The sequence below is a fragment of the Spermophilus citellus genome (genome assembly GCF_964194105.1).
Source record: "Spermophilus citellus genome assembly, chromosome: 7".
Lineage (NCBI taxonomy): Eukaryota > Metazoa > Chordata > Mammalia > Rodentia > Sciuridae > Spermophilus > Spermophilus citellus.
The window spans coordinates 104764002-104786677 of NC_138188.1; the positions used below are offsets into that span (position 1 = coordinate 104764002).

At 39.9% G+C, this 22676-nt stretch overlaps 1 protein-coding gene across 1 annotated transcript in view; it reads right to left on the reverse strand.

The window, feature by feature from the left end:
- Positions 1-22676, reverse strand: part of GPR156 (G protein-coupled receptor 156) — a gene marked incomplete at its 5' end in the record, with an annotated part of 70002 nt that overhangs the window by 9004 nt on the left and 38322 nt on the right. Inside the window, 5 exons of the mRNA XM_081302225.1 lie at positions 2827-3063; positions 6250-6345; positions 7187-7312; positions 12134-12244; positions 12503-12632. Of these exons, the coding sequence (XP_081158351.1) occupies positions 2827-3063; positions 6250-6345; positions 7187-7312; positions 12134-12244; positions 12503-12632 (700 nt within the window). The remainder of the gene's footprint in view (positions 1-2826; positions 3064-6249; positions 6346-7186; positions 7313-12133; positions 12245-12502; positions 12633-22676) is intronic.

Sequence of the window (22676 nt, forward strand, 5' to 3'; positions counted from 1 at the left end):
CAGTTTACTCAGCTGTCCTACTATCCTGGGGAAACACAGTCCAAACCTCAGAGGGGGAGTCGTTTTTCTACCAAAGGACAGGGAGGGAAATCAGTTTGAGGACAGTCATTTTTACATTTTGAAAAAGAATGTATCTCCTAAACCTCAAATACGACAGACTTAAATAAAAATATTTTTTTAGTCTCACATCATGGTCAGCTCAAGAGAAGAAAGTGAGAAAGAAAACAGAAGAGAGATACAGGGAAAAGAAGCTCAAGCCAGCTAGGAGGAAAGGGGGTAGTGAGGCAGAAGGAAAGAGAAAGGCGACGGCCGTCGGTCCATCCACACAGTTCCTGTGCCCCACGATCCCATCTCCACTCCCTCTTCAAAAAACCAAGGGCTCTTTGCTTAATTAAGACGTGGAAGTCAGACGTCTGCTGTTTGTCATCCTGCTTTATGTGTTCATGGTAGGGGGAGTGCACCTGGAGTCACTACTGTCCTAGGTGCTGAGGATTCAACCAGAGGAAGCTGAAGCCGCTTGGCTAAGGCTTAGGATGCTAGAGTGTGGTGGTGAGAGGGCGGGGGAGGAAAGATGTAGGTGAGAGCCGCATACCTGAGGTTGCTGGTTTGCACAGATGGGGGTCTTGTTGAGATCAGGAAGGTTTTCCTTTGATAGTTCCTGGATAATTACTTCTGCCCCCAAATTATGTTGTCCTCTTTCAAAGATTCCCATTACCTCTACATTGTATCCTCAGACCTGATCATTATATTTTCTTATCTGGTCTCTCACTTTTATGTGTCTTCTTGTTTTCTGTTTCCCTCATTTACTAATTCAATATTTTGCACTGTCCAATTGCTTATTCAGTGCTTTGGTTGGGATTTAAAATTTTAACACCATATTTTCATCCCTATTTAATATTTCATTACTTAAGACTATGTTCTTTGCATGATGGTTTGCTTTTGTTGAAGATGGGCAATATCCTTTGAATCCTATTGATGAGAAAAATAATATAGTTTCTAAAAACTTTAGTTCTACTTCAGAGAAAGGCACCTTCTACAAATCTTCAGCTTTTGTGGTTCTCTTTTTTAAAAAAATATTAAATTTTAAGTTGTAGACAGACACAATACCTCTATTTTATTATTTATTTTTATGTGGTGCTGAGGATTGAATGCAGTGCTTCACACATGCTAGGCAAATGTTCTACCAACTGAGCTACAACCCCATCCTTTTTGTGATTCTCTTTTTGTGAATTGCAGGTTTCCTTCATAGGTCCTTCCCCTTGAATTTCTTGTGTTACTTAGAAAGAACTATATTTTTCCAGTAAAATAAATATATTTTCCTGGTCTTTCCATAATGTTTACAATACAGCTGCCATGGCTTCAGGTATCACATATATTCAAAACAGGAAGAAGAGAAAAGGGGTATGTTAACCATGCTTATTGCTTTTTTTTTTTTTTTTTAGGAAAACAAAAGCTCTCTCAGAAGTCTCCCAGAAAGCCTCTAGTGTTCCAAACAGTATCACAGAAATACCTCTGCCTGTCTAGGAGCCTAGCAAACAAATATTTAGCTCTTCCAGCCTAAGAAGTGGAGATAAGCAAGGAAGAAAGGTGTTGGCAAAGAGGTTACCAATCAATAAAGTTGGCCACAGGGCCCAAGGGGAGGCTTCCAAAAAGGCCCCTCCTTGTTGCCTTTACCCCATGTTCCAGGGAGGAACAGTCTTTGCTTTTCAGAGCCCATTTCTGCTACATCCTGGACAATTAAGTATCTGCTCTCAATGGCGTCTTCAATCCAGTTCTTACAACATGAAGATTCAGCAAAAATTCCTCCAATTTCTGACATAGATGTAACACCCATCCTTGGATTCTCATCCTGTTAATTTTTTCTTATTTGTTGATTTTGTTGAATATTTTAATGAGAATTTGTGAACAGGAAGAACAGTAACTGGCTCATGCTTGTGTCATGTCATCATGCCCCAAAGTATACTCTTTTCTTAGATAAATACACTGAAATCTGCCATTAGCTGATGCTGCAATGATGGGTTAGCTCTCTCATGAGGAAGTAGTTCAGTCACCTGGAAGCTGCAGTAGAACCAGAATGGGGACCTGAGGGAAGAGAGGGATGAGGGAGGCCTCAGGAAAAGGAAAGGAGGACCAGGAGGGAAATAGCAAAGTGCCTGCTGCTGCGTTTGTGAGCTTGGATAGATGTGTTCAGGGTTGCTAGTGCACTGTGGCAACAATTACCATCACTTTCCTTTCTAGCCTCTGTATGCCTTCTCCTGTCCTCTGACCCCCTTTCTTCCTCTTTGCTGTCTGAATAATTCTGCTTCTTAATCCCTATAATATAAATCATATTTTGATTTTTCCCTGTTGTAAAACGAAGAGGAACATTCTAGATTTTCCTCTAATAAAAAGAAAGAAAAAGCATTTTAAATCACAAAGTTCCAAATTAAATTTTCCCAGTGAATCTGTACTCTCAAGTAGAAAGAAAGAATTTTTTTCTCCCTCCAGGACTATTAAAAAAAAAAAAACTAGTGTTATCAAGATGAAGGGGGAATTAGGAATGAGTGAATCAGAGTGGGTGTAAAAGCAGGAACCAGGCAACCACCAAGGAACAGACCATGCGATTGCTCAGTCTCCTCTGGCCTGCCCTTCTAGCTGACCAGAAGCACAGCTGTCCTCCCCCAGGTCAGTAAGGAAGGACAGAGGGGGCCCTTGCCTTCTTTTTGACTCTCCAACAAATGGCATGGAAAGGTATCAGCAGAAAACAAAATAAACAATCTGTCACGCCCAGAGAAAACTCTGAGTGACTAAGAGAACAGGCCCTGCAAAGTCCTCCCTAGAGCATACCTGAGGAATGAAGATGAAGCAGTTGATTGTGGTTGTGCAAACAAAGATGCCTCCAGATGTGAGTCCAAAGACGAGGTTGGGCCAGGAGTGCAAGTATCTGGTGACTACAAAGAGCAGCCCTGCAGCCAGTACCAGGAGGTTGACCCCAACCATGATTGTTAGGGACTGATTCACAGGAGGAGAGCTGACGTGGTCTGTCAGGCCAGCCAGGTAGGCACCATACAGCAAGAACAGTCCCTGGAGGAGGAGAGGGAAACCAGAGACACAGAGAAGTGGAATGACATGTTAAAGAGCAGTAGGGTTAGGATGTCCCCATTAATGTCACCATCTATAAAACTGGGTAAATAATAGCTACCTCAAAGGGTTGATATGAGAATTTGTTAAGAAAACACATAGGAAAAGCTTGTGGCATCCTTTCTACTCAGTAGGTGCTTAATAAATGTTATTTTCCTCTCTTTTACTGAGAATTAGTTTATCAGAGACCAGAAAGTCAGCCATTAGACAAGAATTTTCTGGGATAAGGCAAAGAACAGGCTTATGTGGGTGGATTGGGGCGCTGCAGAAGGGGTGATGGGCACTAGAAGGGCTGCTGGTGGTGAGGGCTACTGCATCCATTGTGTGGTTTTTGCACTGTATGAAGCTGAGGGGACACGTGGAAGCTGAAATCGACCAGTGGTTTGCTTCTCAAGTCCTATGCCACAGCAGGGCACTGCCCGGAGGGAGGGGCTTTTTTTCTTCTTCTAATTTTCCCAAAGACACCATCTGCTTGCCAAGCTCTGCACCTGCAAGATTGCATCTGCCTAGAAGAGATGGCGTTTTCTAACTTACACAAAAGATCTCTATAGGCTAGTGGTGGCTCTGTGCCAGGGGGGGTTTATGGGAGATGAAGGGTGGAAAGAGAAGAACAAAGGCGGGCTGGGACTTAGGCAGGACTGTGGGGCAGGAACAGGCAACAGATGCTCCCCCTATACTTTTTGCTGCTTTGTGACATTCCCTGTCTCCACCACAAGGAACTATTTTTTTCCCCTCTTTCCGTGAATATGAACTTGCTTTCAGAGTGCTCACTTATACTAAAGACAAAATAACTCACAGCATCTTAAACTGCTGCTTTTCCCAGAAGGAACTTTATATATACAGAAATCATAGCTTCAATCCATAATCCACAGCACATAGATTCAACATATGCTTGCCTTTTCTGACTATATATAAAGTATGATACTACGTATTTGGTGGAAATTAGTGCTCTACAGAAAAGGTCATGGTCCTAGCTTTCAGAGCAATCAGTATGGTAGAGACATTTAAAGGAAGCATCAAGATGTCCCTGTTTTTAACACAGATGTGAGGATGCCATAGGGGACAAGGTGGGGCTGGGAATATGGGGAGTCAAAAGGAGAAGAATGATAGTAAGGTTAGTTATCTGCAGGACACTCCCGTGACCCAGAAATCAATCATCTGGGCAACCCCACCTGCAGGGACAGCCCTATGATAATTTCTGGAGCACTGGCTATGCCAGGAGGGACAGGATCAGCATGGCAGAGAAGCCTTTGGAGCTCTAATGCCCAGCATGCCAAATGGGGCTGAAGGCTAAACGTGGCCACCCTGAGCTCTTCAATGACTAGGGGACACAAAAGTTAGGGGGCCAGTGGGGCCTGGCTTTGGGTTTACTGATACCAGTTAGGTGATATCTGTCAGCATTGGGTATCAGAGGTGAATGAAATTAATTCTGTGATGTGAAATATTCAAATACAGCCAGGCATGGTGGGGCACACCAGTAATCCCAGCGACTGGGGAGGCTGAGGCAGGAGGATCGCATATTCCAGGCAGCCTTGGCAATTTGACGAGACCCTGTCTCAAAACAAAAAATGAGTGCTTATGTAGCATGTGCAAAAGCCCTGAGTTCAAGCCCCATTACCAAAAAAGAAAAAAAATAGGAATAAATGTTCAAATATATATTTCTTTTTTAAATTTATTTTTAAATTATTTTTTCAAATATACATTTTTAATAAAACATTTAATTTGGTTAAAATTCTTGCTAAAAAGGAATTAGGCATGAATAAAGCATCTATACATCCATGTTTCCTGTTGAGTGTGTCAGAACTGATCCTTTAAGTCATTTGCCTTCACTGCTAAGGATGGAGTAGGGGTAGCTGACAGGCTTAGATGGGGGATCCTGGAACCTAATGTGGGGATTGGCTCCTCACTGATTGGCCTCTGGGAGTCTGGCTCAGTCAGTTTCCTGATGCTCAGCACTCTTTCCTCCTTTCCTTCTTTGTCCTACAGAACAATAGCACAGTGAAATTAAATGGAAATGAGAATATATAAAGGACAATGCAGAAAAAAAAGTCAAGGTGGGTCACATAGTGTTGCTATGGGGAAGTGCTGGGTTTCCCTGCTGGAGAGGGTAGACTCTGTTACAAGGGCTTGAGGAAGTAGTAGAGGGCCTGTGTTTCTCAGAACTGTTGGTGAACAGTGGAAGAACAAAAACAATAATATCATCTTCTTTTATCAAATATTTCTATCAGAGTAGTATATGCACACAGTTAAAAAGCAACATTTCCCTACCCTAGTCCACCATGCCAAGGCCTGTTCCTAGTGGTAGAATGGGTCAAGTTCACCTTTAAAAGCCACCTATTGCTATAAAAACTCCCCCTCCAGTCTCCCAGGCCTCCTTGCCTGGATAGTTAATAGCAGGCTCATGTCTGGTAAGGCTGCCCAGTTCATGGGAAGCAGGTCTGCCCTTGGCCCTCAAAATTGAAAAGCAACTAAGGGTCTAATCTGTTCTGAGGACTGTCCTTAACTGCCCTGTACAGGTTTCCTGTACCCTCTGGAAAGAGTTTCCAACATTTCCTCATCTAACAGAGACACGTGAGTCTCAGAATGGGAGATTGGGGCAGTATGGGAGATACTTTGAGGCAGCTAGATCCCTCAATGGACACTGTGGATGCTGCTGTCTTAGAGCCACACCTGCACCCAACCAGAGCAAGAAAGTCAGGTGGGTGAAAGGCAGTGGGAGACCAAGACACAGATGTGAAGAAAGACACAAGACACACAGTAGAAGCCATTAGGATAGCAAACTAAGTTGAGTGGAATGTCTCGTATTTTTCTTACAGGGGAGCTACGGAGAAAATGGGTCTTGTCCAATTAACTTAAAAACCAGACCACAAAATGAGAGAAACAGCGGATAAATTCCAGATGATGTAGAGAAGACTGAATGTGGAAATCCAAAGAGTTAAAAAAAGTGACTCCTGAAAAAACAGAGAAATAAAAGGCTCATGGCTTTGAGATGTTTGCACCAACAGAGATCTTCTCTGAGTTCAAACTCTCTATAGACATCATTAGTTAATGGACCTCATTAATCCCTGTAATCCCCTCTTCATATCCATTTTGTTGGTGACAGACTTTCATTGAGACATAGTTACCAACCTTGCATCCCAAAACGAGAGCAATCCAGACATCAGAGTACCGTGAAGCACAGAAGTGTGTGTTGGTGAAAGAGCAGGACACATCTCTCCCTGTCACCTAGGAGGGACACAGGGTCAGTACTGAGGGTACTCACATTTAGGTTTCAATGGAATCACCTACATTTTTCCATTTTACTTACTGAGGGGGAGTTATGTGCTCTGGGGGAGTCCATTCTCCAGGATGTTCACAAAGATCTGTTGTGTGATGCTGGTAATTGTGAGTACCCTCAGTGGAAGGAAAGATGATAAAGTTGGGTGGATACTAGGTGCTTGGTGGTAGCAGGGTTTACCCTTCAATCATATGCTTTGCTACCCAATTATTTAATATGCTGCCTCATTGATACTACAGATTATTTCACATCATGGACCTTTACTTGTAAATGTTGGATTCTTACATTAGGTCTTGCAATGTCATGATTCTGCTATATTTCTCAGCCTCTTATGAGGCTGGAGGAAAAGAGACTTAGAGTGGTTAAATAACTTCCCCAAAGTCACATGGCTGGTGAGCTTGGCAGAACTGGGATTTGAACCAGGGAAACTCCAAAGACTACCTCCAAAACCACCACGTCCTCTCAACAGTTAGGGGAAGGCAACTACCCCTTAGCTGAAAGTTCTCATAATGGGCAATGTGGAAGCAGAGATGACTGCCAGGCAGATTCCAGTGTGCTGACATCTCACAGATGCCAGGAGAAGGCATCAGGGGCAGGAGGCATAGTGGAAGTGACACTGAAGCCTATGGAAAAGGGGCAGGGCACTCATGGCAGCCCCAACCCTACACTCTCCTTCCTCTACTTGTTTCAACTATGGCCACACAATGAATGCTTCTGGGAAAATAACCCCTGTGACCACAGAGGACAGCCCAGTCAGGAATTAGAATCCCCGGAGTTTGGGTCCCTCACCGTCATGCTGACACCGAGGATCTGGAGGCACTGAATGGGATCAGTCAGCACCCATGTCATGAGCAGGATCACATCAGCCATCACCAGGGCTGCCACCAACCCCAGCAACTGCAGGTCTTTGATAATCTGCAAGAGTCAAGATTGAAATGTTCTCTGTTTGTTGGCTACCTGACACAGGGGCTAGAATGTCCTACATGCTCTGAGCAGTAAGCTCCAGGGACAGGCCTCTCAAGGAGCTTCAAATGCAGACATCAAACATGAAACAGGCATCAAACATTTGCAATGACTTTAGCATCGTTGTCAAAATTGTTACATCAAACATTTCCATTTGTTTAACTTTTTCACACCCTATTTCTTCTGACAAAGAATTCAAAGGGTCTTATAAAATAAATACACTGTTGTTTCTAGATATGTTTATAGAGCACAGAGAGATCTGGAGGTTTTTAATATTAAACTGTTAGTAACTATTAATTCAGGGTGGAATTGAGAGATGGTCGTGGATACAGGAGGAATTACTAACATTTTCTTCATATACATATGAATTATGTGACCTAATATGAAGAAAATGTTACTTTTGTGACCAAAAAAATAAAATTAAGAAAAAATACACATGCATTCTAACAGGATAAAATATTGAAAAATATGAGGGAACAGAGAAGTCTGATGAAGGCCTAGGTGGGAATTACAGGCAGCATCGGAGACCTAAGCTTATTATTATTATATTTTTTGTACCAGGGATTGAACCCACTGAGCAACATCTCCACCCCTTTTTATTTTTGTATTTTGAGGCAGGTTCTTGCTAAATTGCTGAGGGTCTTGCTGAATTACTGAGGCTGGCTTTGAACTCATGATTCTCTTGCCTCAGTCTCCCAAGCCACTGAGTGGATCTAAGCTTTTGATAGCCAATGAAAAGAAAGAGGCACAACCAGGTACATGATTTAAGGTGAGATAAAATAAGTCAGTTGGCTAATCAAACTGTTCAAATCAGCAATAAATAGAAACTCTCCAAAGCAACCAGTGTGTGTGTAGGGATTGGGGGAGGCCATTATGTGTAGAGGAACAAAGAAAAGGAAGATATCAGACTCCTCATTAGATATATAAAGCCAAGTGAGCAGAGAGTGGAGGGGCATCTTCAAGATGAAAGAGAAAAATAAAACCCTGGTCTAGAATCTGTACCCAGAAATACATTTTGCAGGATCTGGGGATGTAGCTCAATGGGGGAGAACTTGCCTAGCATACACAAGGCCCTGGGTCCAACTCCCAGAACTGGGGAAAAAGTATAAGTGTGTATGTGTGTGTGTGTGTGTGTGTATATATATATATATATATATATATATATATATATATATATATATATGCATGTATGTATGTTTCAGAAAAAAAGGCAAAATAAAGACTTCTTTAGATATACAAAAACTGAAAGAATTCAAAACTAGTACACACACACTAAAAGGAAAGGAAAATGAAAATGATTCCAGATGGTGGATCTATACAGGAAATTAAGACCACTGGAATGATAACTATGTGGAAAAATATATGATTCATATTTATAATTTATATACCTCAAAAGATAATTGATTGTATAAACAAAAGTAACAACAATTGTATGGGCCTTATAACATATATTAAAGTAAAAACAATGACACAAAGGTGAGGATGGGGAGTGGATGCATATTGTTGTAAGGTGCCTACACAACACACGAGTGCAAATTACATGCATATGTACAAACTCTTATAGAAGCCAAAGAGGAGGGAACAGTTCCCAACTCATTCTATAAGGTCAGCATTTCCTTGATATCAAAGCTAGAAAATGATACTACAAGAAAACAAACTGATGGGCAACATCCACTAAAAGCACAAGTATACAAACTATAAACAATATTTTTACAAAAATGAATACAAATAAACAAAAAGGATAATACATATTAGAAAAAAATAAATTGTTTTCTCAATTTCTAAAAAAAAAAAAAAAAGAGGATAATACATCACGACCAATTGGAGTTTCTCAGGAATGTAAGGTTGATTTAACATCCCAAATCATTTAGTATAACCTACCATCTGAACAATCTAAAAAAGAAAAACCATATGACAAAACCCAACATTAATTCTTGGTAAAAATTCTCAGAAAAATAAGAATAGAAAAGAATTTTTCAACTGGATAAACAGCATCTACAATGAAACATTGATGCTTAGTTTTGAAAAGCTGAATACATTCCCCATAAGAATAACTAAAGAATATCTGCCCTCACCACCTCTGTTCAAGAATGTACTGTTGTTTCTATCCAGTGCCAGCAGAGAAGAGATGTTTATTCACAGATAATTTAATCATCTATGTAGAAAATCTGATGGAATCCATAAAAAAGCTGCTGAGGGCCATTGCCAAGTAGGAATGACGCATCGAAATTTCCTTGCTAGCGTACCCCATGTTAAATGGATTTCGCTGTTGACATTGCATGTAAGGTGACCTTGCTCAAGGACCAAGGCGGATCCGGGTTTAGAGCTGATCAGGTTTGAGGAAGTATCCCGGTCCTTGGGTTTAGGGCGTTCCCGGTTTAAGACAATAGGGGTTTTAGGGAAGTTGGAGGTTGAAGATTATTGCTGCCGGGATTAGGGTGTTCCTGCTGCTTGTTCCCGTTGAGTTTTGGGGAGATTCAGAAAGTATATTGGAAAAAAGCCTCGTGGAGTAGGGGAATTGTGCGGAGGAGAACTGGGATTTCCCCAGAACGTGTGTGTAGAGGCCGGTGTGAGTTCAGGAATAAAGAATTGCTGTTTGAATCTACAAGGTGTGTGGTGGCTCGTGATCTTGTGCCCAGCCAAGACATTGGCAAAAAGCTGCTACAAATAATATGTAGTTTAGTGAAGTTGCAGCAAAATAAATTCTATTTGTATGCTATACCTTATAGCAAAATCCAATCTGAGGGCTGGGGCTGTACCTCAGTGGCAGAGCACTTGCCTAGCGTGTGTGAGGCACTGGGTTTGATCCTCAGCACCACATAAAACCGAACAAATAAAATAAAGGCATTTTGTCTATCTACAACTACAAAAAAATAAAAATAAAAATAAACAATCTGAAAGTAAAATTTAAAAAAACAACAACATGTATAATAGCATATGAATATGAATACTTAGGAATAAATATGTTAAAATATATGAAAGATTTATTTTGAAAAGTACAAAAAAATTGCAGAGTTGAAATGAAAGAAAGCCTAAATAAATGGAGAAATATACTGCATTCAGGGGTCAGAAGACCCAACACTGTTAAGCAATCAATTCTCTACAATTTGATCTATAGATTCAATATAAATCAAGATTCCCTTAGGATTTTTGTAGAGGTTGAAAAACTGATTAAAAAATTCATATGAAATTCAAAGAACCTAGAGTAACAAAAACAACATTGAAAGAGAAGAACACAGTTGGAGAGTAAACATTCCCTGCTTTTAAGATTTAATAGGAAGGGCTGGGGATGTGGCTCAAGCGGTAGCGCGCTCGCCTGGCATGCGTGCGGCCCGGGTTCGATTCTCAGCACCACATACAAAGATGTTGTGTCCGCCAATAAATAAAAAATAAATATTAAAATTCTCTCTCTCTCATTCTCTCTTTTAAAAAAAAGATTTAATAGGAAGCCACAGAAATAAAGGTACTGTTGTCAAGATAAAAAAAAAAACCCACATACAACAATGAGACAAAAGAAAGAGTCTAGTAACAGATTGATACATCTCTGAGCAACTGATTTTTGAGAGAAATGCAAAGGTAAATCAGTGAAGAAAAACAGCCTTTTCAACAAACTGTATAGGAACAATAGTATATTCATGTGCAAAAAGGTGAACTTTGATTAATATATCACACCACATTACAAAATTTACTCAAAATGGATCATAGTTCTAGATGTAAAAACTAAAACGCTAAAATTTCTAGAAGTAAACACAGGAAAAATAATCTTTTAGTCCTTTAAGTTAGGCAAACATTTCTTAATATGATATTGAAAACTGATCCATAAAGAACAAATAAGTAAATTGGAATTCATCAAAATTAGCAATGTCTTCTGTTTGAATGACAAAATAAAGGGCACAAAGTATGAGAAAATCTTTGCAAATCATAATTTTTCTTGCCTCAAAAAAAAAAAAACCCACAAAAAAACAAAACCTATTTTTGAAAAAGGAGTCAGTGTTCTGGAGGGATAGACGCATTTTCTGTCCTTTTGGGCAATCTTCTTCATCTGTGTGGTTACTCACAGCTGAGCTTTTGATAAATATTCATCATGATTTGATAATGTTTGAAAAAAAATCACATTCCAGAGAAGTAGACTCCAGCTGAATTATATATTAGGTCTGGAAAGAGCCTCTAGCCAAAGAGGCTGATGGTCAGGCTTTGAGGTCTGGTGCTTAGGGGAAAATGGAGGAATGTTGGTTAGATTGATGCTGGACACCAGGGACACGTAGGTGATCTACTTTAACATAGTTCTGGGGTTGCTTCTATCGGCTGCATGGGTATCGTCTTGCTTGCTCACAGCTCTAGTCACATCTTTCTCAGTACAAAGAACTGCCTTCTTCATTGAAAAGAACTGGGATCCAGGGAGAGCAATAGTTCTGCTCATTTGCTATAGCTTCTCTGTAATCATATCTTCCCTCCACTTCTAACTCACACCTGTGCCAAGAAATAGTCTCTCTGGGCATCTTGTTCTCCCTCACACCTGTGCCTGGAATCTCCATAGGGCCTGGAATGGGTGTGCATGAAGCAGAGCCCGTGTTTAAAGACCTATCTCCCAATAGTATTAGCTCACAGCCTTCCAGACCTGGGGCTTTTTGAAACCACCTGACTCAAAGATTTTAAGTGAGGAACAAGAACTTCAAATCATCCTAAGAGGGGCGAGGTCCACTGACCCTCACATGTGGGTCCACGTGGAGCTGCTGCCTGCAATCCAGTGTTGTGTATTTGCTATCAACTCACCACTCTCTTGTCCGGGACTCTCTGGGTAAACACCTTGTAGAGTCGCCAGCTCTTCCCCAGAACAGGGCCAAACACAAGGGAGGTCCCAATGCACAGCAGAGACAGTCTTATCTATAGGTGGAAGGGGACAGAAGCAAGAGTCAGGACAGGAATCTTCATCGGTCTCCATGCATTCTGATCTGCAAAGCTTCAGGTCCATAGAGGGCATCAAATAGAAGATGGACCTAAGTGGCTGAGTATGTCAGGGATCACCTGTGAAAGTGCCCATGCCAGGGATATGAGGAACTGCTACTCTCGGGAGCAGCTGATGGAAAAATTTATCCAAGCTTTAGCATTATATTCAAAACAAAATTTCAAAATGTCACCTACCTGAATGAGATTTTCCATTGAACTCCCTGCAAAAACATCTTGAATCCCAAAGAGATAAGCACTACTGTAAGTCAGACAACTGCCCAGTAAGGTCACAATGTTCAGATTGGGACTGGACATCTTCACAATCCTAGATGGAATTAGGAAGAAAGATACTTAAAACTATGATCCTTTGCACTGGGGTCAAAGATCTCCAAGATCCAAGCTTCCTCTCCAGCATAATCTTCAATGCAGCCCCAGAGTGAAGGCTCCTGCTGGGAAGAAACCACTTCACTGCTCTGTGAAAACTTATGGCTTATTCAAATTTATTTTCAAAGAGAACTAAATTCTGGCACTTCTTGCAAAGAAGGCTGACTACCTACACTCAGGAGGCAGCAGACAGGAGTTAGGATGGTATCCATGAAGTTTAGGGTTGCTAAGGGACTGCTGTATACAGCTGAGTGAATAAATAACTAGCAGGTAGATACCCAGAGAGACAGTTTGGAGCTTTTAGAAATGAGCTGTAAGGTAAATTTCTATATGAAAAGAGGTTTGGAATTTTTTGCATACACTCTGTACTTTAATTGATATGTAAATTTTTCTTTTTCTATCTGAGGAAGAAAGAAAAAGCAGGGAGGAAAAAGGCAAGAAATTAGGGCAGGATCTTTTCTCCAAGTAGTTTTAAATGAGGGTATAGAGCAGTTAGATGATTAGAGTGAGATGTGGACAATCAGGGTCTCAGTCTCTGAGCACCAGCAGAGATTCAGGCTGGGAAACCAGGCTTCCTGAATAGTGACTGAAAACAAATACAATTAACAAGTAACAAGAAGGAATGTAATTGTATTTAAGCATTTTAGTCTAAATAGTGTATACTATATAAATGCAATATTACAACTAAGAATCATTTGATAATCACTGGATATGTGTGTGTGTGTGTGTGTGTGTGTGTGTGTGTGTGTGTATGGTTTTTTTATGTGTGGTACTGGGGATTGAACCCAGGACTTTGCACATGCTGGGCAGGTACTAAGTTATATTCCCAGCTCTTTATATTTTGTTTTGAGATAGTGTCTTGCTAAATTGCCATGGCTGCCCTCAAATTTGTGATCCTTCTGTCTCGGCCTCTTGATTAGCAGGAATTGTAGGCATGTGCCACCACACCCCACTTTATACTTGTATTTTATATAATAACTGGGGAGGAAGGCATTCTTCCCTGTCTCCAAGTTACCTGATTGAATGGCTTAAAGGCCAGGACAAGGTAAAACTATCCACTTAAGGTAGCCTATTTTATTTATTTTTTATTCTGTTTTATAATTATTTACATATTTTAATTGTACAAATTAATGGGGTTGACAGTGACATTTCTACATATGCATACATCATGCCTTGATCATATCTAACCTCTCTATTACCCTCCTTTGTCCCATACCCCCTTTCTCTTTTTCTTCCTTAATAGACTTTCTTCTACTTTCAGGTTTTTGTTTTGTTTTGTTTTTTAAGTTTCCACATTAAGAGAAAACAGGTGACACTTGTCTTTTCGTGCCTGGCTTAGTTTTTTTTTTTTTTGTTTAACATGATGATCCCCAGTTCCATCCAGCAATCAAACAATGAAATAATTTCATTCTTCTTTATCATTGAATAATTTTCCATTACACACACGCACACACACACACACACACACACACACACACAAACACACACACACATACCCGGTATTTACTTTATTCATTCATGCATTAGCTGATTCCATAACGTGGCTACTGCGAATAGTGCTTCAGCAATAAACGTGGGCATGCAGGTATCACTTTAGTATGCTGACTTCATTTCCTTTGCGGGTATACCCAGGAGTGGGAAAGCTGGATCATATGGTAGTGTGCTATTGTTAGTTTTCTTCTTTTTTCTCTCTTTCTCTCTCTCTTTCCCTCCCTCCCTCCCTCCCTTCCTTCCTTTCTTTCTGAAACTCCATACTGTTTTCTACAGTAGCTATACTAATTTACATTTCCTTTACATTCCCACCAACAGTGTGTAAGGATTCCTTTTATTCCCCCTCATCCTCACCAAACATTTGTTAATTTTTTTTCATAACAGCCATTCAGTGCAGCCTATTTTGATGACAGTATTTAGGAAGCATTCAACAAGCAGTCTGGCATGTTGCATTTGCCAGTGTCATAATCACTACGTGCCACATGGCTGGTGTCTTAATACATCCCCATACACAAGAACACCGTACCATCACCCTGAAATTCAGCCTGGTCACCACAGGCCTATATATATATATTTGAGCTTAACTTTGTCTTATAGTAAAAATGTTGATTTTTTCTCTCTCTAAAAATGAGAACAACTTTCATGTATTCCCTTGTAAAATGGGGATAATAATAATGATAATACTTTCTGAGAGTTTTGAGGCACTACTGCAAAGTGCTTGGCACAGAGCTTGGCACACAGTAGGCAGGTCACCAACATTAGGGACCAGTATTATATTCTCACCATTGTCCATGTTTCAGTAACCTAGGAATCATCCTTTTCTTCTTCTGTTTATCACCTTTGCTCAATCACCAAGTTCTCTTCCTTCTTATGTCACAGTCTTTCTTCTCATCTCATTCCTGTTATCACATTTATCCAAGTCATGTGAGAGTCAAGAGATAAAGTCAGGTGTGACAGGTGGGGATGATGGCTCTAGGCCTCTGTTTCCTCTTCCATGAAATGAAGATAACACCATCTTTCATACCCCCCAGGTCATTGTGGGGCCCAAAAGAAGTATGAGCCAAAACTTAATTCTAAGGTGATATAAAAATATTAAGTTTTAGATTTTTGGTGTAACTTTTCACTTTCTGCAACAGCATTTTTTCCTGTTATAGCACATCCTGTACCTTACTTTCAGACTTATTTTCCTAAAATACCACCTTTATCACTTAGCAAGAATGACATGTGATTGGGGATTAGCTCAATGGTACTGCATTCTCCTAGTATGGATGAGGCCCTGGGTTTGACCCCCAATACTGCCCCCCCCCCAAAAACTGTGATATCTAAAAGAATTTTTTTTCATTCTTCTGTCATTTATCTTAAGTTTCCTCTATCCAAATTTAAGACCTAGCCTATCCTACCTAGACACATTCTCAGGTCTGCCTCCTCTGCCTCCATGTTTTCCAATTGTGGACTTACTGTAGAGTGATCTTCCCTAGTTTCTTTGTCTCTCTAAGACAGAAGGGGGAAGATGTGGTAAATGTTAGCTACATAAATAGGAATGATGCTAACCAGCACTTTCACAAAGCATTCTTTAAGAAAAGTACTACTTTAGAAAGACTCACGTTGACACTGACTTAGAGCAGAGGTCACTGATGCCATGGGGTTGGCCACTTGGAAGCTTGAGCAGTGATTTTAACCAGTGGGGGGACTCGTGCAAGACCAATACTCAAGATCATGTTCCCCTGTCCCCCACACCCCCTAGTTGCTCAAATGCTCCTGCACATAAGCCATGGATATCTGATGGTGACTTCCTTATCAAGCACCTGCCTGGATCTCACAGCCACACATCTGTTGCGTCTAGATCACTAATAGATAGGTTTCTCACTTTATTCTTCTCTGCCCCCAGTTTATCTGAATACCATAATTCTGTCTCCTTTGAGAGATTCAGTCCTGCATGGAATCTTGATTTAGAATTCTTCCCTTTTCTGATCTAGTTAAGAGGAACTCGATTTAGTTAGTTTTGATGAAATAGATATTACATAGTATTCATATCTCAGACACTGTTGCAAATTCATTGTTCAAATGACATGGTTTAGACTTACATACATATTCTTTCATATTTTTTTTCTGAGGAAATTGTACTAAAAACTTGCCTCAGAAAAGGAAAAAAGTGAATAGAAGATGATTTTCCTATTTTGTTTGGCCTAGTGAACACCTGTGAAGCCACTTAAAGGTGAATCATCTCTAATTCACCAGGATAATTATGTCTGGGAATGACTTTGCCATACTGATAGGAATTCAATCATCAATGTTATTTATATTTTTCAGTCACAAACATACAATTTCCACAAAGTCATAAGATGTAAACAGTATATACTTAATTGTAAATAGTGCCATCTACATTACTGTGTTCCATTGTTTAAGAGTTAAAAGCCTGAACTCGGTGACTGGCAGTCTGAAACAAGGTGGGATTATTTTTTTTTAAAAAAAAGATGTTATAGCTATCTCATCATCTTTTTCTTTTCATTTATTGTCTCAAAGCATAAGGCAAGAGCTTTCTTGATTTTTACACGTTTAAGTAAGATTTCTGTATATGTAGAGAAATACTTTTAGATGTCTATAGAAAAATATCTATGTCTTGCAGAACTTGCATAATCCTGAAGTATCATTTCAATAATCTTTAATGAATTCTGATGCTTAATTGGCATCCACCAGCTCATGGTATGAAGTTAAAAAAATCTTTATCAAATATTGGTTTCAGAATTTGAAGACATTATATAGGGAGTTATCGGGTTTAGAAACATGGCCTAAGATTGAGGCAGAAGGTATTTCTTGATGTGCTGACTATTAGAAAATTTTCCTAAGATGTCATAGGATGTGCTTTTTAAAATGCTACATGAATTGATGTAAGTGGTGTCACTGAGCTTTAACATATCCAAAACCAAATATGAATGTCTTTCCAAAAGGCTTTTTAGTGAAATAATTAAGATTTAAATTATGATTCTTTTTCAACCCCCTGTTTTTGATCTGTGTTACAATGGGATGCTAAATTCATCTCATATAGAACTCCAAACACTCTTATCATATCTGATGTGTTATCTGATGTGTTCCTGCAAATCTGATCTTTTTGCTGTTGTGCCTATTTCTAATGTCTGATTCATTGTGATACTAATTCAGATTCTTTGCACCTCAAACTAATATTAGTGTGACCTCTAGCCATTTATATTTAAACTCTGTATCATAAAAGCTGGCCTGCTCCCTTCTCTCCTGCCTGGGCCACCATCTTAGGAGGCCATCCCAGGAGATTTCATTAACCTTTCAACCTTCAGTCTTGTAAATTCTCTATTATAATGACTTCACTTTATTCCACTCCTGACACCCACCCGTGGGGTTATAGCCTGCATCTTATGATCATTGGAAATGGTTCCACTTAAGGAATTTTAAACATCAGTATGCGGCTCTTTGACTACAATCTGTCTAAAATTGACTCCCAGTTTTCTCTCTCAACCTTCTCCTCCCACATTCTTCCCCAGTCCAACAGGAGTTCCATTTTTCCATTTGCTTGGACCAAAAACCTTGGAGTCTTCCTTGACTCTTGCTCACTTCCCACATCCAATCTGTCATGATATCTTGTTGGCTCTATTTTCAAAATACACCCGGCACCTAACCTCTTCTCACCACCTCTGCTGCCACCACCTGATCAAAGTCTTACTTGCAATAGCCTCCTAACTGGTCTTCTTGCTTCTACCCTGAAACTTCCCCAAAGGCTATTTTCAGCATGCACAGCAACTTGAGTGACATACTGAAGGTAAATTGGATCATGCCACTTCTCTGCACAAAACTCCCAATAGCTTTTTATTTCCCAGAGGAAAAGTTAGTCTCTATCAGGGTCTCCAAAGCTTACTCAGTTGGTTCCTATTACCTCTCTAATTTTATTTTTTCTTTTAATTTTTTTAATGTTTATTTATTTTTTTTTTAGTTTTAGGTGGACACAATATCCTTATTTTATTTTTATGGGTGCTGAGGATCGAACCCAGTGCCTCACCCATGCCAGGCGAGCGCGCTACCACTTGAGCCACATCCCAAGCCCCTCTCTCAATTTTCAAAATCTTCCCTGTGCCTATTCCCCTCCAGCCACAGAGCCCTCCCTCCTTGCTGCTTTTTGAAAACAGCAGGTACTCACACACTTCAAGGCTTTGAGTGGTATTCTCCTGCCTGGATGTTTCCATCCATATATTTACCTGGTTCATCTCCTTTCTGCCTTCATATCTTATTACCTTCTCAACCAGAGCTATAATGGCATCACCATTTAAAAGTATATTCTTGCTCCAGAATCCAAATCCTTTTTATCCTCTCTATTCCCTTCTTCCCACACTATCACAGTACTTACTACCTTTTAATACAGTACCTAATTTATTTAATTGTTATTTCTCCCAAACCAAGAGTCCCAATTATAATTGCTCATGATGAACTTCCAGCATTAGACCCAGATATTCAAAGCACTCACTAAATACTTGATGAATGAATGAATGAAAGTCTCCTATCCTCTAGCCCTCTCATATGCTCTTTTTTTTTTTTTTTTTTTGGTACCATGCATTGAACTTAGGAGCACTCAACCACTGAGTCTCATCCTTAGTCCTATTTGTGTGTGTGTGTGTGTCTGTGTGTGTGTATTTTCTTTAGAGACAGGAGGATCTCACTGAGTTGCTTAGCATGTTTCTTTTGCTGAGGCTGGCTTTGAACTCTCCATCTTCCTGTCTCAGCCTTCCAAGCGGCTGGGATTATAGGCTACACCATAGCATCTGGTTTATATGCTTACTCTTAATAACCCTTCCTCATTGACAGCCAGCCTACAGACCTCCATTTCCTTGGTTCTTTTACTTCCTCCAAATCTATCTCTTCCTTTATCTATTCAGTTTTAAATCTCTAGTTGGTCACCTGGACTCTTCTTTCAATAATATCCTAACGAGCTCTTTTGCTGCATGTTAAGGCTCAGATATGTGATGTCCTCTAAAAAGTTCATGTGGCAATATCCAGAGGTAAAATGATTCAATTATGAGAGCTGTATCCTCGTCAGTGGCTATTTCATTTGATGGATTAATAATTTGAATGGATTAATAGATGATAACTGTAGCAGGTGGGGCATAGCAGAAGGAACAAGGTCACTGGGGGGTGTGGCCTTGGGGATTTTATTTTGTCTCTGACTCTTCTTTTTTTCTCCTACTTCTTCCTGGCTTCCAAGAACTGAGCAGCTTTTGATGTTCTGCTTCGTCTCAGGCCTAGAGCAATGGAATTGGCTGACCATGGACTAAACCTCTGAAACCAAGAGTCCAAACTAAACTTTTCCTCCTCAAAATTGTTCTTGTTAGGTATTTTGGTCAAAGTGGTGGAAAGCTGACTAATACATTGCATCTACCCAATAAAACTCAGATAAGAATTATGACCCATTATCTGATTTTACATCAAGACAGCTGAGGCTGCAGGAGAAAAATTGTACAACTTTGCAGATTACTGTCACCAAAATCAGTCACCTCTAACATCAATCATCCAAGTTTACTGTTCCACCTATCTTTTTACTTGTTCTCTGAAGTATTCCTCTACATTTGCTTTATGAGTGACTTACCTTATTGGAGTCAAAGAAATAAAAGCACTATCTGTATGGATGATGTCCTCAAGTCTAGGTTTGGGGCCATTCCCCATGTTCTTATAACCCACTGGTGTACATATGCATCAGTAAATTGTCATATTATATAATACCACCATTCTGTTTCCATTCTCAAAAGTCAGGCTGTTTCCAATTCATCTATATCTCAGTCTCTAGCACAGTCTTTGTAAAATGCTAAGTTTCTATAACTTTGTAGTATGAATGTATAAATTTATTAATGGATGTGGAAGGCCTATCTTTTCTTCCTTCCTAATCATATTTTTGTCCTTTTTGCTAATCTCACTTTTTTTGCTAATCTTCTTTTTAGATGAAGGATAGGAAATAGGCACGTGAGTCCAGTGGCTCTAAAGTGCCAGAAATCTCTGAGAGTCATGGTCTGGCTCATGCCTGTGGGTTAAGACAAGAGGAGCACATGTTGGATAACAACAGCAGTTCCAAGGAGATACCTGTGGTCTCAGAATGGCTGAGAACTAGCTGGCATTATTGAATACAAAAAGGCCAGAAATATTTTTGAGACTCTGACTGCTATAGACTTCCACAAACATTGAGTTTTAAGAAAACTGATATACCACTTAGAAAACGGATATACCCTTTTCTCTCCCTTTCCCTCCCAACTCATGTCTCTGTTTAATGTTACTCTTTTCTTCCTACTCTTCCTCCCTACTCTGTTCATAGTTGCTCTCATTATATCAAAGAAGACATTTGGTATTTGTTTTTTAGGGATATTGCATGGAAATGAAGGGAGACCCTCATTGCTATACAAAATTACATATAAGAGGTTGTGAGGGGAATGGGAAAATAAACAAGGAGAGAAATGAATTACAGTAGATGGGGTAGAGAGAGAAGATGGGAGGGGAGGGGAGGGGGGATAGTAGGGGATAGGAAAGGTAGCAGAATACAACAATTACTAATAGGGCATTATGTAAAATTGTGGATGTGTAACCGACGTGATTCTGCAATCTGCATTTGGGGTAAAATTGGGGGTTCATAACCCACTTCAATCTAATGTATGAAATATGATATGTCAAGAGCTTTGTAATGTTGTGAACAACCAATAAAATAAATAAATAAAGAAAGAAAGAAAGAAAGAAAGAAAGAAAGAAAGAAAGAAAGAAAGAAAGAAAGAAAACGGAGATACCCCAAATTCTCACTGGAAAAACTTGTTGTCTGGGTGAACCCCTCTTTGGCTTCCCTTGGGGCTAAAAGGAGTCTAAAAATGAAAGAGAGAAAGGATCCTAGAAGGATGCTTGTGAAGCTTTTTGCTCTCCCAGTCTCTGTTTCCAGGAAAGGGCAGTATCTGAGGGAGTATTTATCCATAAAGGCACGTGCACATATATGTTCTCCTGTTTCCAATGAGATCAGCCTGCTTCCAAGATCCATTTCTATTGGCCAGATTCTTCCTGGAGAATTCTCCTAGGAAATGCTTTTTATAATGTCTTTTACATCATGTGCCACGGGCTCTGCAGGCCCAGAGATATGATAACAGCCTTTGCTGAGCTGGTGATGGATGAGACCTCATCTTCATGACCACACAGATTTCCAACTCTTTGCTGACATCAGAAGTTAATAATAAGCACCTCTCTCTCAAGTGTCTGAAAAACCTGCTGATTCTGGAATGATTTGATGCTTGTAGCTAGGCTAGGAAGCATGACTTCTTTTTACGTACTTGAAGCTAGCAAATGATGATTTGATATGAGCTAAAATAGTCAGCACTGCCTCTAGGTGGGCTTGGCTTCTCTAAATCATGCTTACATAGTTTTGTTTTACATTGAGAGAGCAAGCTTCCTAACCAGCAGGTGGACAGATACCAAAGCTGGAGAGAACCTGGAAGAACAAAGACATCCTGCCCATAGGACAGCTAAATGATTAGCCACAACTGAACCTGATGAAATATATAAGGTCCCTTGGGGTTCCTCTCTTCTCAAGATATTCCAGAGAGCCAAGTTCTTCCCCTTATTGCTGATTTATTAATAAGCCAGTCATGCTGCATTTCTGCCTTTCTTCCTTAACTAGGACAATAGGTTGGCCTGGTTAGCAGAGATGCAGTAAACAGTCAATCAGTCAACCAATCATCCAAATAAAATATATAAGTGCAAAAGAAAACTTGCTAAATATTTTGCCCAAATTTCTCCTTTAATTACTTCAGTGTGCCCATGGTTTACTATTTATTATCTTGTTGATGATCATAATCTGTCAAGCATTAATTTGAAAAATCCTAAATATCAACTTGTCAAGATAGTAAGAGCTGGAGCCAGACATGGTGGTGCACACCTGTAATCCCAGAGGTTTGGGAAGCTGAGTCAGGAGAATCACAAGTTCAAAACCAAAACCTCAGCAACTTAGCAAGACCCTAAGCAACTTAGTGAAACCCTGTCTCAAAATAATATATAGAAAAAGAGTTGGGGATGTGGCTCAATTCCTAGTACAAAAAATTTTTAAAAAGATATTAAGAGCTGGAGATAGGAGGGAAAAGGAAATGTAACTCTGCCCTCAGCTCATTAACATACCACTCCTGGGGGTGGGGATGGGAGGATTAGATGAACTCTAGATAGGGCAAAGGGGAGGGAGAGGAAGAGAGGGGACATGGGGGTAGGAAAGATGGAATGAGATAGTCATTATTACCCTAAGTACATGTATGAAGACATGAATGGTGTGACTCTACTTTGTGTACAACCAGAGACATGAAAAATTGTGCTCTGTATGTGTAATATTAATTGCAATGCATTCTGCTGTCACATATAACAAATTAAAATTTAAAAAAATTAGATATACTTCATAAAATAAAGTTCCTTTCCACTCTTTGCTAAAAAAGAAAAGCTACCACCTCCTTGGTTTCTAGCCTTCTCA